The sequence below is a fragment of the Alosa pseudoharengus genome, unplaced genomic scaffold (assembly GCF_046254945.1).
Source record: "Alosa pseudoharengus isolate Yale_2024_CS ecotype anadromous, Long Island Sound unplaced genomic scaffold, YU_APseudo_1.1 YU_APseudo_1.1_scf_7, whole genome shotgun sequence".
In the NCBI taxonomy this organism is placed as follows: Eukaryota; Metazoa; Chordata; class Actinopteri; order Clupeiformes; family Clupeidae; genus Alosa; species Alosa pseudoharengus.
The window spans coordinates 13,141,471-13,159,220 of NW_027468859.1; the positions used below are offsets into that span (position 1 = coordinate 13,141,471).

Sequence of the window (17,750 nt, forward strand, 5' to 3'; positions counted from 1 at the left end):
CTCATTTCACTAATCTGATTTTTATTTTGATTGCATTCTTTAAATGTACAAAAGCATCTTCAAATGTCTTACACCGAAGCAAAGCTCAAATGTAAAGAATATCAAGAACACAAATAGAGAGCGCTGGTTGGATGCTGGTTGGAACTGTTCTCGGGACAGCAAACTATGAGCGCATCAACCCAGATGGGTACGTCCTAAAAGATCACTCTGACTTCAGAGGGTCCGCCGTGTGTATCAATCCCTTCTCAAACAGCAGATCTGCCAATGACCGCTAGGGAACACAAACAAGATTGATGTTTATGGATTAACACACACACATCAATTATTAACCATAACATTCATCCTAATTACATTGCAGATGTAAAGTAACATAATTGTAACTTAACCAACCTTTTCTTCTGCTGTATCGCATGGTAAACTAGAAACGGTGACAAACTTGGGATACGAGTGAAGCAGAAACTCCATGGCATCTGTGTGCTGTAAAACAATGGTTCAGTCAGAGCTCCTACAGCCTACCATCATCACTTATTGACATTCTGCTCCATTTCTAATAGGCATAAAAACAAAACTAGCACTGAAAGCTCACCTCTGGTTTTATTTCAAAGGACTTGAGCTCTTCTTTGTGGTAAACCCGGGAGTTTTCTGCTGTGTGATAAAGGGAGACCTCTTCTCCATCACTGCACAACCTTTAGCAACAAGGAAGACAAAAAGAATAAAAAATACCCCTCAAATTAAGTTCAGTTTATTATGATTTTCTGTGCTTATCATTTAGCAAGAGATTCAGGAGCAGCATAACGGTTTGAAAGGCATCACTGGTTTGAATTAAAAGAAGGGTTGAACATGTAACTAACCCTGGTCCGTCACTGGTCACTGCTTTGAAAGTGTGTGTGTGTGGACTACCTTGCTATTCCTGCACGTATGAGGCGGATCCTGGTCTGTTGTCTCACGTGGACGGTCAAGCCCAACGCCTCGCCATCCTCCCAGCGGGCCGGGGCTCCATAAACACTGCTGGCCTTCTCAGCTACCAAAACAACATGATGGAAATAATTACATTTTGAATGCAGACAGAATCTTGTGGTAAACCCCAGAGGGTTTTGCTGTTATACTCTACCCTCCCCCTCACTGTCAAATGTGTTTGTCTGTATGTGTTGTGATGTATAGGTTCGTTTTATACAGTATATATATATATATATATATATATATATATTATATATGGACGTCCAAAGTGCTTACCAGTAGGCCATGGCTGCCCCCACGGCTGTCCAGTATATTTATATATACACTGTATATTGCCGTATCAATTATCTACTATACTGTCTTTCACAAATGGATGAGAGCCATTTTCGTAGCCGTCTCCATTTTGAAATTATCTGGAAACTGAAAGTGTGGTTACCTGGAGTGAGTAGAGGTGGTAAGCAGTCATGCAAAAAGCCTCTGGCCTTCTGGTCCACCGCAGCGTCCACAGGTGCGTAACCCACTAGCTTCTTCATTAAAGAGCCAATATGACTCAGAAACTCTGCTCGACGGGGATCCTCCTGCAGAGGGCAAAACATTCCTAACTTCATCAAGTCTTTTTTATTTTCTTTACATTCAGAGTAATTTCAATTACAAATCAAATTGTAGTTCAACTACAAATCCGACACAAAGCACACTGGACAAACTGCACACACCTTATCAGAATTCTGAACCCCCATGTACGACAGATAGTCCAGGGGTAGACCTTTACGGAATTCCACATCCTCCTCCATTGCAATCTCCACAGCTGCTGGAACAAGCTGCAAGTGAAAAAACAAACAGACTTTGTTTACCCACAAGTTTCGAAACTGACTACATAAGCTCTGAGTTTAAAATGTATTGGGAGCAATTATACAATGTTATGTATACTGGTATTAGCTAATGCTTGCAAAATCTGGCTCTGTTTTGTTTGAACGTCAACAGAAGTGACGTTATCCAACATCGCTTAAAGCACCTTTAATCCAGCTGCTGATGGGCTGCAAACATGAGCAGGATCTGTGGGGTATACTACGAAGCACGTTAGACATATCTAGGCTATGTAGACATATCGAGGCTTGACAAAGCCTTGACTCAGGGGTATACGTTAAGTGATACTACGATAGCAGTTATGTGATATATTTGTCAAACTAGGCTTTCAGCTCAGATCTGTGCGCGTTCTCGGTGTTGGGATGACTTTGGCCAATCGTGTAACGTGGAGACGCACAAGACCGCCTCTATTTAAAAACAATGACTTCCGCATTCATGAGCGATAGCTTAATCTACACCGCGGTGATTTTTTGTGTCTAACCTATAACATCAAATAAATCAATTGTCATCAGTTGTTGTATGGTATGCCCCTCCATAGTGGGATATTTGCACGCACAGCACTATTAAAGCGCATTCGAGATCCAAAATGTTAGTAGAGGCAGAGCTCCACCTGTAAGATATATGACAGAATCCTACACGTGAGAACTTCATTTTTTAAGACAGTTGATTGGTCAGTGTGCGGTAGATTACACGATTTGAGCTATAACTTAGCACATAACCTCCTCCCGACCAGGTTTGGTTGACAGCATAAGATACCATGGTGATATAGCGACACTAAAACAGATCCACTTTCGTGTCACAGTATACCCTGGCTTTGAGCGCAACATACCTCGCTAACCCACTAATCGAGATTCGTAGTACACCCCACTGATGTCAAAAGTAATATAACTCATTAGTGAGGTCATCCATAAGCATAGAGGCTTAGGCCTACTGCACGATGTATAAACCAGTGATACTGGTAATGAAACATGTCTGTTACTACCAAAGGATTATTAGATCTACTACCAAACTAGATAAAATTCCAAAGAGTAAAACAAAAAGTCATAACTTGTTTTGAATTTGTTTTTGTCATTTGTAGTTTGTAGAGGTAGAGAGAGGGGCTTTTTTTTTTTAGGCCATATCGCCCAGCCCTAATTCTACCTAATGGGTTAAACAATTTCACAATGGGGTGAGAGGTCACAGATCACCTTGGTGAGCAGGTCACCCCAGCTGTTCTTCTGGTAGGAGGAGACGGTGATGTGGAGGGAGTGGGCATCTGGCAGACAGTCGCCCTGGTGGATGAACCCACGGGGGAAGTAGAGCAGGTCTCCAGCCTCCAGCACCACATCAAGAATGGGCTTCCCAATCTCACCCTGGCTGAAGTTGGCTAGAATGTGAAGTTATGTCACAGGTTATGTAAGTAACTAGATCATAACGGTCTTGTAGACAGCAAATAAATGAGAAATGTTGCAGATGTCTGGAAGGGGATGGTCATGATTTTTTATCCCAAAATGTCCTAAACGACATATTATGGGTTTTGGGTTATGTTTTTTTTTTTTTTTTACTACTTACGACTTGATACCACTGGCAGCACCTCATCTTCAGACCTGGGCACACACAGACACACATCCACAAAGTTCATGAAACGTATAGCACTTTTAAACGCTGACACATTCTTACGGTTTCTGATTAACACATTAACATTTTACCCCGTGCCCGGCGGCTCCTATACCTCCCATGACGACAAAAGCAACATGACGTGCGTTGCGTGACGTACCCCTCCTCTCCCTGAGCACGATATAGGGCTGGCTGATGTTGCGCTTATTGTGTGTGACAGCTGCAAAGTGTTACTCAGGGGGATCCGGGGGCATGGAAGGGGGCTGACTCACCGAGGGTTGTACACTCTCCAGTGCTTCTTGCCCTCCAGCTGGACTACAAAGGCCTCAATGTCATCGTAGTGTGGAGCAAAGCCCTGTGTGCCTGCCGGCGTCAGATACCTGAGGGCACACAAGCATGGTAGGATCAACACATTAGGATTAGAAAAGTCAGCATGTTACGCATCTCTGTATCTCTGTAAAGGGAAAGCTTCTGAGGGCTTGAAAAAATAAGCCAACGCTGCATTGTGAAATAGTGCCCTACTCAACTACAAAGTCACTTTACGTGCAATACCTCAATAATAATTCTACATCCAGAAACATACATGAAACTAACTAAAACTATCTTTCCTGTGGAATCAGGTTCGTTGTTATATATACTTTCATTTAAGGCCCTATCGGAGCCGTGCTGGCATTCCTGACTGTTATATTTTTGAGATTTTCTCAGCATGACCTGTGCACAAGCCAGACTTACACGTTGGCACCAGCCATGCTACCAAAGAGCTCCTGCAGGATAGAGAGAACGTTCCAGACGGTGGAGGAGAATGCTTGGGGGTTCAGCATCCTCATGGAGCAGCCACTCTGGAGAGCAAAAGCCACAACCATTACTCAGCAATGCGGCAAACACCCATGCACGCGCACAGACACAGACTGACACGCACGCACACACACATAATTTATATCAACATATATTTTTGCATTTGCTTCTAAAAATGAGTTATGCTAAAAAAAACATACAACCATCATCCTATGCATGCATGTGTGCATAAGGGCATCAAGTTGAGAGGATGGGATTGATATGAATAGAAAAGATGAAGATGATTGTCTTTACCTCGTAAAAATCCCACACTGTGTAGGGCAGTGCCCTCCCTGGAGGGTTGTGGGTCTCTCGTTTTCCATTAATGTAACTAGTGACGTCGAGGTTCACCCCAAACTGGACGTTATCCTGATATTTGACGCACACACACACACACACAATTTCAGCTCATTACAGTAAATGCAGAACACACATGGCGAAAACGTGTTAAACAAACAAACATGTTCAGTGATTCATGGGGCTATGAAGATCTTAAAGATGCACTAACATCATGCATACCGATACAGTCAGTCAGTAAACAGACCTGCTTAAGTGTCTCATAATGCTGAACTTAGCTCTACTCACATCTCTCAGAATTCTGTCAAACTCTGCTGTGGAGAAAAGTCCTTTGTAGTAATCTTGTTTCTGGCGTTTAATCAGCAGAGGTTTTTTCTCCCATGTATCCCTGTGAGTTCATACATACACAAATGCTAACCCTGAAAAATCCTCATCAGATCTGATTTGTGAACCAAGATTTTACCAATCTTCAAGATCAGGGCAAACAAGATCAGACATCAGAATCAAATCTTTTGAGTACATTGACACCACCCATTGACACCATCAAATGTCAACAACACACTGATTACTAACGACTGCTTACCTAAAAAAGCTCTTGGAGGGTATTGGATGGACAAACCACTGAAACAGCTTGCTTGCCCTTTCGCTGCTGTTATTGACTTTGGTGAGGCTGTCTAGAAGGGTGTGCAAAGATGTGGTGTCACCTGCCATTTCTCTGGTTTGTTGTTCTTCATCCTAAAATAACAAATCCAAATCAAACACCGCGGGAATAAATGATCACATTGTCACTGGTAGCCAGGTGAACATTTTGAAGTAAGCTGTTGCCACACGGCGCTGTTACATTGAGAGGGCCCTTCGCATTGTTACATACATTCAGCATCGTCTCTTGCTTATCTTTCTTCTTTGTTTGCAAACCGTTCCGTACTGCACCACTCTTCTTCCTGATCTTCTTGGATTTTACGATTGGAAGGCCATCCTGCAGTTTCCTCTTCTTTTTCTTCACAGGCAAAACCTTTAGACACGTCAATAGTACACATACATCAGTCAGAAGCAAAAATCCTATAGTGCACAGTACATTTAACACAACAGCACTATGTTGCGCCTGCTAAAGGAGGCGTGGACAGTTGGTTTCATACATGAGTGAGATAACACTGCTAAAGTAATGCTGAATGAGAAATATGCTTATCACGACACGCTTGAGCTCTCCAAATGGATGAATTACCTCATTTAGGGGATTCGAAGGGGGGATTGCGGACTGATACAATGCAAAGGCCGACACATGTTTTCTCTCCATGTTTTCAGTCTTCGGCGTCACCAACATGAGACGGTACAGATGGCTTCTTCGCCTTTTCCAACCTCTCTCTCCAGGGCGAAAGTATTGTACTGCCACCTATTGAAAGGGAGATGAAAAGGATTGACAATTATTGTTATTTGCTGCGTGCGCTCATGAATGTTGTCACTTCTTAATTATGCATACATACACATACGTGGAGAAAGAATTATATGTATGGAGGTACAATGTATGTTGTTATGTATGTTATTGGGCGTTTATTTTTTGAAATGCCCCCATCTGCACGTTCCCAGCTGTGATTTTTTTTATGACCGACAGGTGGAGCAGTTTGCCCACAAGTCCTTTGCTATTCCCAGCATGCATCGGTGCTTAATGTTTGCTTAGCGCTGGCTTGGTCCAACAATGCAGTCGCTTGCACCGTGCGGACCTGACGCGTTAGAACCTTCGACAGACTGTTTTTCAAGATAGCGTGGCTCAAGAAGATACTGATCATATTATTTGAATAGTCAGCGGTATAGCAGCACAGACTGTACGCCAGGCACTCCTTAGACTTGGCTGAGATTTGTCTTCAGATCTCCAAACCGGGTAAGTCTAGCGCTAACATCAGTTAGCTTGCTAACTGGCAAAATTCAAGAATCCAGGCGCTTGTTATGGCTAGCTAGCTGGCTAATTGGCCAGATTATCATTAGACATATGGCCTGCTCCTTTCGCCTTTTCAGAACCCCCTCTCTGGTCTGCACAACGAAAGAATGCTCATGCCTGCTATTTGTAATTGCAGGAAGATGCGAATATCTTCTCGCCAATAAGGTCTTCTGACAGATACATTGCATCGTTGTGCTTGGTGCTGGGGAGCAATTTAAACGACAACCTATGAGCTGTTTTTATTGACACGTTTTGTAAGGACGGCAGGAGCGCCGTGAAATATGTTGATGCATTATTTATGCCTTGTGTAATGCCGACACTGTGAAAAACAAGTAGTTAGAGAATCGTCAGTATACCTTTTCATTATATGTGTGCTGTCAGCGTTTATGTTGTACATAACTTAACTGTTAACATTAATGTAGGATCGGGCTCCGCTGTAGCAAGCCACTTCGGCCTAAGATACAAGTTCCCCTGCACGCTGGGATGGGGATACACATTTACACGTTTCAAGTGTGAGTAGATATTGTTGGTTGGTCAGTAATCAGTATTCAAACAGTCGCTGGCAACGTCCCTTTTATTGTCAACACGATGCCATACCACATAACTGACGTCGGAGTGAATGAGCTTATGTGATAAGAATATTCTGCACGTTTGAATGATTTATATAATTTTTTTGCCATCTTTCATAAATCCACTTATCAAAGTGCAGGTACACTTTTCACGTCTCGTTGTTTCATGAAGTAAAGGTCGAAATTGAAGGAGGACTTTAACTTGGTTTCTTTAAATCTCGGCTTCACTGAAAATGAGGACTACCCTCAATGAACCTCCGGGAATAAATACTGGTCGAATGAATGAATACATAATATGCTGCTTTGGATTAAACTGGTTTATTATTTGAAATATCGTGGTATGTCGAAATAGGACATTAAGTTAAACAGAATGCCTAATGTGGTAAATATATCGGAGCATCCTTTATCGAATTTGACAAACATGCACTGATCGGTGTGCAGGTGATGTGTCCAATGAGTGAGCTCAGTGAATGCTGTGCCGCGACAGCGCATTCAAATGGCAACAAAAATAAAATCATGACGAGTTTACATAAGTATGTAAATTATTTTTGTGTTGACCGTGTTGGTTAGTGTGTCTGTCTAAAGAGACATATGAGAATGTGGGATGGGTAAATAGTGGGAGAAGCTGTCCTTCCGTGCACCCTACACCCAAGGACATCTGGTTTGAACCCCCCCCCCCCCTTCTCCCTCTTTTTTTACCATCTCTTTCAGTTTCACCTGCTCCCTCAGTCTCCTATCCCTTTTGATGTGTGCACAATCTCTCTGCATCAACCCCGCATCCGTCTCACAAAATAACCAGACAGATAGACTTCTCGTCGCTGCCTAACAAGAATCGTGTCAAATCACATCTGCCAAGAATGTTAATCGGTGTGTAACTGTTATGAACAGGTGAACCATCAACCTCCCACACTCGGTGTGTGTGAGAGAGGGAGTGAAATAAAAAAGGAGAGAGAGCGAGTGTGTGAGAGAGAAGGATAACTAGTGTGTGTGAATGTGACACCCAGTCACTAGTATGAGTATTTTGAACACACGGCCATTACTTGGTGTCTAGTGCTGTGTTGCCTCTTCCTCACCCAGTTTTTCACCTGATGCTAAAAGAACCTCCCTCAGGCAAATGTTGTACTTTGCATGTCTTTGAGTTTATGTGGCTGTGTGTGGACGTGTGTGTGTACCCTGCTGTTTTTTTTCTTCTGGTGACCGTACCAGACAAGTCACAAAGTTCCAAAGGCACCTGTGCACGGACAGCCTCCAAACAGACTAGAAAGTTTGAGATCCAACAACCACATGTCTGTGGCGTCCAGTCCACAGCTATTGTGTATATGTACGCAAGCTAGTACAATCAAGACTTTAGACACCAATGGACCCAGGAACGGGGCCTGGCCGAGGATCTGGTCCAGTTAGTTATCTGCTGTCCAGAGGCCCATCAGTGTATGAGTTCACCCTTGGACTACTCATTTCCTACCTCTGCCCTTGTTTGCAGAATTCACTCGTTCACAGTGTGATAATGTCCGTCCCCCCCCCCCACACTCACTCTCTCTCTCTCTCTCTCTCTCTCTACTTCACTGTTTTCTCTCTGAATGAGAACTGGATGAGAACCGAATGCTCAAAGTGGAGCAAGGGCATAAAAGGCAAGAGAGTGAAAGTGTGACATTGTTTCTAAACAAGCCTTCAATTTATGTGTGTGTGTGTTTGTGTAGTGTACTAGTGGGTAAGGGCTTGAGGGGCTCTAGTCCTCACAAGGTAATTCTCTTCGAGAGAGAGAGAAAATGTGTGAGTGTGATTGGGATCACTTGGCTGAGTGACTTGGGTATGTGTCAGTGTTTGAAGTGTGTGTGTCTGTGTGACAAAGTAGGAGCGAGATTAGACACCTGATTGTGTCTGAGGGTATAGATCTAGTGCGTTTTTGTGTCTGAGGGTATAGATCTAGTGCGTTTTTGTGTCTGAGGGTATAGACCTAGTGCGTTTTTGTGTCTGAGGGTATAGACCTAGTGCGTTTTTGTGTCTGAGGGTATAGACCTAGTGCGTTTTTGTGTCTGAGGAAGAGTGGGACAATGACATAGACAGGGATAGAGTGATTTTGTTGGAGTGTGTGCGTGTGAGAGAAAGAGAATGATTAAGTACCTGATTACGTCCGATTGTGACCTGTTTTTTTTAGTGTCTGAGTGAGGGAAACGGTTTGCCAGAAAATGAGAGTAAATTTGTTGAGCTGTGCGTGCGTGCGTGTGTGTGTGTGTGTGTGTGTGTGTGTGAGTGTGAGTGTGTGAGAAAGCGGGGGTGGGACTGGAGAGGCTAATCGCGCTGGCTCGTCTCCCAGTGTCCATCTCTCTCCACTGGGGTGAGCAGGCAGGCAGGCAGGCTAGGTGGCAGCTGTTGGCAGCAGCCGGCTGGAGAGGAATCCATGACCAACCATAGCACAGCTCAGCACGGCACGATAGTGGGGTGGGGGGGGTGGGGGGGTTAGGTAGGTATAGGAACAGGAACAGGGAATGGACTCGCAGGGTTTCCGGGTGGTGGTGGTTGAGATGCAGAAGATGGATGTTGGTTTGTTTTGGTGGTCTTTGCTTTCCCCAGAGCCTCTCACATGTGCAGGTTGGCACAGACTCTCTCCTGTCCTGTCCTGGCTGGTACACACTGTGAGGGACATAACACAAATGAGAGAGAGAGGGAGAGAGGGAGAGAGGGGGGGGGGGTTGCGAGGGAGTTATTGTAGGTGAAGGAGGGAAATGGAGGAATCGCTCCTGTTTGAACTACTGGCTTCAGATGATTGTGGCACATTCCTGCTCTCTCCAGCTGTTCAGCCTGCACTGGCTCGCCGCCTGTTGGATATGAGAGAGAGAGAGAGAGAGAGAGAGAGAGAAAAAAGAGGGCCCCTGGCTTATTTCAGGTATGCCTGAGTTTGGCATGACGGAATGGAGCGGACATGTTTAGCCAATATACACACACGTACACAGAGTGCTGCCCACAGGTAATGCACAGGTGTGTGTGTTGTACGTGAGCAGTCGCCTGTGTTTGACCAGTCAGCCTTGAAACCATGTACAGGGATGACCAAAGGCTCTGCATAAGCTACAATATTTGTCTGACTTTCATCAGTCTCTGACACACGCACACACACACTCCGCGCACACACACACACACACACACACACACACACACACCATCTCTCTCTCCTTTAATAAATTCAAACAGTGTGTCCTCAACCATTGCATGGCCCAACTCTCTTTGCCCCAGTGGTGAAAATTCCCTGGCTTTTGTGTGTGTGTGTGTGTCTGCACTTGCATGCCTGGGTGAGTCAGAGCGAGAAAGAGTGAAGGGGAGAGTGACGCGAGAGAGAAAGAGTGTTGCTCTGTCCAATACTCGGCCTAATTGAGCGTCTTCTTGAGGGAATTTGAAATGGAATCAATCACTAAGGCAGAGCCGCTAGGCGGAATACAGACGAGCCTCCATCTTTCCCCCGGCTCACCATGCCACTCTCTTTCTCCTACCGTATTCTCCCCTCTTCGTCTTTGTCATTATCTTTTTTTTATGTCACTCCCACTTTTTCATCCCCTCTTTTCTCTCTCTCTCTCTCTCTCCATCTTTTTCTCTTTCCTTCACTCTCTCCCTCCCTCTCTATCTATATTTCAGGCCCTTATTTGCCTTTTTTTCTACATCCTTTGCACATTCGCTCTTTTCCATCTGTTTCACTCTTTCTTTTCTTCATCCTTCTATCTCTTCCTCCCTCCATCTGTATTTCTAGTTCTCTTCCTTCCTTAATCAGTCTCCCATTACCCTCTCTTCTCCCTGCTCTGCAGCCTCAGACTCCATCCACATTGTTGTTTTCCTTTTGAAACTCGAGTGATCTTTGTCCATATGAGCGTATACAGCTCCGTAATCACACCTGATCCGTCTCTGCACTATACCAGAGACTTTCTAATGAGGAGCAAATAATGTGGTGTGTTGTGAAGACATCGTGCCAATCATGTGTTGTGATCTCGCGGCTGGAGCAAGGTTGGTGTCGTGAAGCCTTGTGCATGCCCATTTCTGCCGAAATAGATGCCCGATAAGTTCCCAAAAATCGTTACAATATGGCCGCCCAGTGGAGGGACTTGCCTAAAAGGACTTTGACTACTTGGAAAACACTCATCACATCACCTTTTTGTGTTTGTCATAATGCTTGAATAATAGTTCTCCTCCTGCATATGTAGGCAGCTGTAACACTATAGAATGCAGAACTTAACAGAGCTACAGCTGACAGCAAAGACGGCAAGAGAACCAAAAGCCATTCGTTATCCTTGTTAGTAGCAGAGTTCTCATTGTCCCATTACAGGAGAATGATGAATCAGAAATGGACATATGAAGAGGATGTATTCTGTATATGCCATAGTTTTCAAATGTTTATCAATTAAACGCAAAACTGGAGTTTTCCTACTAACTGCTATTTTTAAGGGGCTTGAATACGTCAGTGCAGTAGAGATGAGCGGCGCACACGTAGCAGAAGTGTTGCAGATAAAAAGGGAATAATGTAGACGGGCTCTCTGTGTTGCTGCTCTCTGCTCCTGGTTCCTATGGGAGTGCCCCTCTCCCCCCTCTCCCCCCTCTTCCCCAAGACTCTGCTGTTGGGAGGCTGGCTGATTGCAGCCCATCTGCCTAATTAAGGCCTGGCCTCCGCCCTTCATATCTCACACACACACACACACTCTCACACACACACACACACACACACACACACACACACACACACACAGAGTGTGCCTGCGAGAAGCCTCATGCACAGCCCAACAGGAGTACATATTAGAGAGGCAGTAGGCACTCTAATTTAAACGGGACCATTCACACCCAGAGACACAGACGCACACACGCACACAGATGTACACACACGCACACAGACGCACACACACACACAGACGTACACACACAGACGTACACACAAGCGCGTACACACACACACACACACACACACAGACACACACACGCACAGACAGAGTGCTCTCTCACTTAGTTGTGAGCAACTCATGGGGTTTGTTGCAGGGTGAGGGGGGGGGGGGGGGGGTTATTCCTTCACAGGGCTTTTTCCATTGAGGCTGAGAGCTGTGCGGTACCATACCATCGCTACACCTCGCCTCGCCTCTCATTTAGTTAACAGGCCCCTTGCGGCGGGAAGTTCCGGGGTCCGGCGGCGGAGGGGCTATTTTTGGGAGGGCTTTTGCCGCGCTCTGTTTCCACTCTCAAAGGCCGCTTCATGAGAGCCTGGCACAAACACAGTTGAATACGTGGCCTTCACCAAAAAAAACACCTACCACAAGTAAACGAGGACATAGTCCAAATAAACAAAGCCGTAGCCCAAATAAGCAAACATGTAGCCCATGTAAACAGCATTAAAGATCTACAGAGGCATACATTGGATTCTGCAGGTAATGGGGCCAGAACAGGTTTTAAATGTGTTGGACTCAGCGTCACGTGTCAAGGTGAAGGTCAAGGCTGGATCTAGCTCAGCAGTTCCATGATTCCATGGCCAGCTACACTTTACAGGTTGTGGAACAACAACTTGTGCAATAGTCAGCAGCCGTGTGATGGACAGTGTGTTTTTCAGCTCATTCTCCTGTTTATTTATGAAAACGCTTTAAATGGTTTAAAATGGTTTATGGCCTCTTCAGGGCATTAATTTTCCGTACACATGTTGCAATCACTTACAGCCTGCAGCTCCTTGCAACCGGTCAGTAATCTGCATAATCTGAATTTCCGTTCAGTTTTTTTAAAGTGGTGATTAGAGAGGAAGAATCTTTCTACAACCTCCTATTGCATCAGCTGAGAGATTTTTGTGGTGGTTTCTGCTCTCCCCTGTCATTTTCTTCTTCTTCTACTTCTTCTTCTTCTTCTTCTTCTGGACGTGGGTCTTGGGTGTGAACCAGGCTGTAGGTTTTTAGGTTTGGCTGTGTGACCACTGGGGCAGGGTCGCTGTGATTTTCTGCTTTGCAGATGTTTTTAGAACCGTTCTGCCGTTCTGCACACGCCGTCTCAGACCATGGCACACAGACCACCAGAAGAGAGGCTGCCCCCATAGAACACACACATACTCTCGCACTCGCACACAGTCTGACACACACACACACACACACATACACACACGCACACACACACACACACACACACAGTGACTCAGCTGCTCGGTCTGTGTGCTGCTGCAGCAGTGGTAAATATTTCAGCGCCAGAGTGCAGGGGTTCACGTGCAATGTGAGACCAGTCTGTGGTTATGTGGTTTCACTCATGATGGGGAAATAAGTAGGCCTAAGCTAGCACTCTATCTCTCCTCTCACACACACTCTCATTCTCTCTCATTCTTTTCTTTCTCTCTCTCCCCGGCTAGTATACACACTTTACTGTGTTGTGAACAGGTAACGGGTGTGTGTGTGTGTGTGTGCCAGCTGTGGAGCATTTGGCCTTGAAGCCCAGTACGGGAGATGACCGTAGCTCACTGTTAGCCTTTTGTCCATCTTTTCATCACTAACCCTGTTCCACTTTCTTCCTCTCTGTCACCTGTTGTGATCGCAGAGGGTGTGGACAGATGAAGTGGACAAACTGAGTAAATGGCCAAGTCTCCCGTAAGGCTTTGAGAGCAGTCACGTCCATTGGCTTTTCAGCCAGAAAAACAGCTTTATCAGCTGCTCCTGTTTTCCCTGCCATAGCACTTGCACTAACACTGTGTGTGTGTGTGTGTGTGTGTGTGTGTGTGTGTGTGTGTGTGTGTGTGTGTGTGTGTGTGTGTGTGTGTGTGTGTGTGTGTGTGTGTGTGTGTGTGTGTGTGTGTGTGTGTGTGTGTGTGTGTGTGTGTGTTTGTGTTTGTGTTTCGGGTCTTGTCCTTACAAGGTTATCCTTATCCTGCAAGCAACATTTTGCCTCAACAGGGGACTGAAAGATGGAAAGAGAGAGAAATAAGAGAAGGAGGCAGATACAGACGGTGGTGGAAAGAGAGAGAGAAACAGACTGACTGACGGAGGGAGGGAGGGGGAAGGAAAAGAGACAAAAAAGATTGAGTGATGTAGACTGCCGTCTTCATCAACATCAGCAGCGGTGGCGGCCGCCATCTATAATTGGTTCTCGGCGCCTGTTCAAATGGGCGAGATTTGTTTTCACCCACACTGGCTCTTCAGGGTATGAGGGGCCGTTTGTGAGAACACATCATTTGTTTCTCTGCGAGAACAGTTGGCGGAAGCTTCTAAATCCATTTTGTGTCTCAAAACTTAGCCCACACAATTCTCTAATTGTTCTGGGCTGCCGTATAAAAAGAATTGAAATGATCAAGGGTATTCAGATTTGAGTGTGTGCGTCTGAGCGCAGCCAAAGATTACATTGAAGGGCCTGAAGTGTCCATTTAGAGACAGTAGAACCAAGGGCCGAGACGAAAGCTGTCAATTGCAGTGAAGGGCACAATTTACCATTCTGATTAAAAGGCGGTTGATGTTTTGAGCTCAACAGCCAATCAAAAGCCAATCTGTGCACTACAGAAACAGCTTGTTGATTGGCTGGAATAGCTCAAGAACGAGCCACTTTGATTCCCGTTAACTGAGGCAGGACAGTGTACAGGTGATTCCACACATAGAGCGGGCCAGCAAGAGTGCTGTAAGGAGCTATTTGCTGAATTTGAATTTTGGAAGTGTGAAAGATGAGAATCATAGACTGTATTAACTGGTTTTAGCTGACTGTGTGTGGACCGGAGCCCAGTCCTTGTGAAAGTCACCCTGGCCAAGCATCTCTCAGTGGACAACAGTGTCCTAGGAGGCTTTGTGGCTCTCTCAGCCAGGCCATCTACCCACTCGTGTTCTCCATTCGTTCAGCAAAGGTCAGTGGTCAAGTGGGGTGGAGGTGGGGGGGGGGGGTCACCCCCCCACAGAGTCAGGCTAATTGCTCTGTGGTTGAGCTGAATAACAGCACATTTTTCTGTCCCTTTTTTCTCTCGTTCTCTCACTGTCTCGTTCTCTCGCGCTCGCTCGCTCACTCACTCACTCACTCACACACACACACACACAACACACACTCCTGTTGCAAATGGCTTCATTGTTATCGCTATCGATGCTCTTTCCTTCCTCTAATAACAGGAGCTGAAAGACGGTCTTTCTCTCTCCCTCTCTCTCTCTCTGTGTCTCTGTCCCTCTAATTCTCTCCTCTTAGCCTCCCTCTGTCCCTTCCTCCTGCCCTGCCCTGAGGCTCCCATGCCTGGTAGTATGTCTCATGATGGGGGGGGGGGGGGGTTGTCTGTCCTTGGTGGCGAGGGGGACCACCCTCCCGTTTCTCCCCTCAGTCATTATCAGAGCTGGTTGAGTCACACGGCTAACGGGAGTCTCCCTGAACGGGTTGGCGAAGGGACTCGGAGGAGTGCTTGTCCTCCGCTCACAATTGAATTTGCTCTCAGCTGAACTCAATTATTGGCTCGGCGGCGCGAGGTATATGATGTTGTGAATTGCGCTGAACATGGGACGAGTTCAGTCAGGGGAGAGACCATGTGGCCTTGCAGGCTGCCCTTCCTCTGCATCTCTTTTCCATTGATCAGTAGTTTTCCTAAGGTTGTGCTTGTGTCAAGTGTGTGTGTGTGTGTGTGTGTGTGTGTGTGTGTGTGTGTGTGTGTGTGTGTGTGTGTGTGTGTGTGTGTGTGTGTGTGTGTTAGATACTTTATAGATCCCCAAGGGGAAATTCAAGTGTGTGTGTGTCCTATTTAGTTGACATTTTATCAGGCTCTTTCTGTAGTCTGTTTTTTGGCACATGGGTGCAGTAGGTGCCTTCATGTGTGGGATGTGATAGCTGACTGTTGCCTGATGAACTAAAATGGCGGCGGAAATGGCTAAATGTGCCTTCAATCACTCACTCTCCTACACACATACACACACACACACACACACTGACAGAGACACACACACAAACAGCCTCTCCTGAGCAAGCCCAGTTTGACTACCAGAAGCCCACAGGGCACTTTCAGATCAGTGCGGGTCAGATGAGGCACTGTGCTTCTGTTTGAGAAACAGCTGCTACACACACACACACACACACACACACACACACACACACACACACACACACATTGTCTCTCTCTGAGCCTTTCCCAACATGTTCACCTCTGACAAGGTGTAAGTGCTCTAAAGGTTAAGTTAAAGGGAAAAAGGAAATTAGTTTCTTTCATAAAAAGTCTTTCATATCTTTCTTGCTTTGCCTTGCTGATGAACTGACTTTAGTGTGTTAGTGTTTTTGTACTGACTTTGGTGTGTGTTTTTAGTGTTCACACTGCCCAAAATGTTTCTTGCATTTGCAGACGTCTGAAATTGTTACCTCTCTATGCCCTTTACTGGTCATGTGATTGTCTACTCATCTGAGGTAGTGTTTTGATTATGATGTAATTTGGACGCAGACGGTTTAATTTCCCATATAAGGGGGTGATGCTGAACAGAATAGGCCTACTTTTTAAAGGAAAGTGACTGGTATTCGGCACACACCCAATGTGACGTGGACTGGTATCGGTGGGTTCAAGGCATCAAACCCGGGCCGGCCAACAGTGGGTCAGCAGAAATGTCACTGCTCCAGCTCCACTATGCCTGTGTATTATGGTGTAGCCTAACTTGGAAGTGCATCATTTGTTCATACTATTATAAAGTGTATGCAAGTTACTCAAGTAAGACCAAACACAGAAAAAGGAAGGTGTCAACAGATCTGATCAGGCTTCCAGATAACACACGATGAACTAACATTGTTGTTACAGTAATTTCCTGTGCATTAGCCACATTGTGTATAAGCCGCAGGACAGTGTTTTATGCAAGTTAAAAGAAACAAAACCATATTAATACCATATGAACTGCCCCTGTGTATTAACTTCATAGCTGAAGCCATTTTGCAAAATCAATGTATAAACCTCGGCTAGAGTAATTACGTTACTCTCACTGTAACAGCAGTGTTGGTTTTCTGTTCTCTTGTCCATTTCTCTATTCTCTTGTATGTTTTTGTTCAAGTAGGTGATGGTCCTGGCACGGTCAGTGGTGAAACTCGTGTGCGGTGTCATCTGTGTGACTTTGCTGTTCCTCTGTCTTGTGTTTGGATATCGATTACTATTTGGCTGTCGGCGTGTTGGCTGCTATCCCCTGCCACCCGGCCGCTCTGCGCTAGCCACTATCCGTCGCTGTCCCATTATTGTGTGTTAACTGCCGTTTCACGCTGCCGCTTGGTTGTTGTCTGTTTGACAGGCGGGCGGCGTGTCTCTTGCTGGCGGCTGGTTGGCATGCACTGGCGTGCTAATAGCCCGGCCTGTATAAATCCTCCTCATGCCAGCAAATCGAGTTAAAACTGACCCCCGCCAATGGAGCGCTATAAATCTAATCTGCTCAGATCTCCCGTCGCCGAGTGGCCCCAGCACCTGCAAAAGGCTGCCAGGCACGCTGGTGCTAGAACTTTCCGACTAGGACTGTTGTTGTTGTTGTTGATCTGACCAGGTGTATGCACAGATGGTGAAGAGAAATCGCACAGCATTTGACATTTGATTTCCAGCGTCTGCCCGAAGAAACCGAGTAGGACAGCTGCCCTGTGCCTCCGGACCTTCACTTACGGCCTAGGCTATTCAAGAGCACCATGTTGTGTGTTGTTCATAGCAGGAGAATAATCACGGCCCATGGACTTAATACTGAGTGTTTAGGTTGTTTTTATCTATGTCTGTGTGAAGCACTTTGAGTGACCACTGGGCTAGAAAA

At 45.7% G+C, this 17,750-nt stretch overlaps 2 protein-coding genes across 2 annotated transcripts in view; one reads left to right on the forward strand and one right to left on the reverse strand.

Moving 5' to 3' along the window:
* Positions 1 to 4: 4 nt before the first annotated feature.
* On the reverse strand, positions 5 to 5,871 carry riox1 (ribosomal oxygenase 1). The gene is made up of 15 exons (XM_076271671.1): positions 5,771 to 5,871; positions 5,420 to 5,560; positions 5,132 to 5,283; positions 4,837 to 4,936; positions 4,507 to 4,620; positions 4,150 to 4,256; positions 3,690 to 3,797; positions 3,373 to 3,407; positions 3,009 to 3,187; positions 1,671 to 1,775; positions 1,394 to 1,535; positions 901 to 1,021; positions 587 to 686; positions 391 to 477; positions 5 to 271 (listed from the first exon to the last, which is right to left on the reverse strand). Exons 1-15 carry the CDS (start codon positions 5,867 to 5,869, stop codon positions 203 to 205), a joined length of 1,659 nt encoding a protein of 552 aa, XP_076127786.1. The 5' UTR covers positions 5,870 to 5,871; the 3' UTR covers positions 5 to 202.
* Positions 5,872 to 6,255: 384 nt separating this feature from the next.
* Positions 6,256 to 17,750, forward strand: part of extl3 (exostosin-like glycosyltransferase 3) — a 37,437-nt gene continuing 25,942 nt past the window's right edge. The window contains exon 1 of the mRNA XM_076272167.1: positions 6,256 to 6,424. The gene's annotated coding sequence lies outside the window, so the exon portion shown is untranslated. The remainder of the gene's footprint in view (positions 6,425 to 17,750) is intronic.

Coding starts and splice junctions, on each gene's coding strand:
- riox1 (XM_076271671.1), bottom strand. CDS start 5,869: ATGTTGGTGACGCCGAAGACTGAAAACATGGAGAGAAAACATGTGTCG. Junction 4,937..5,131: donor CCCTCCAAGAGCTTTTTTAG/GTAAGCAGTCGT, acceptor ATGAACTCACAG/GGATACATGGGAGAAAAAAC. Junction 1,536..1,670: donor GGGTTCAGAATTCTGATAAG/GTGTGTGCAGTT, acceptor TGCCCTCTGCAG/GAGGATCCCCGTCGAGCAGA.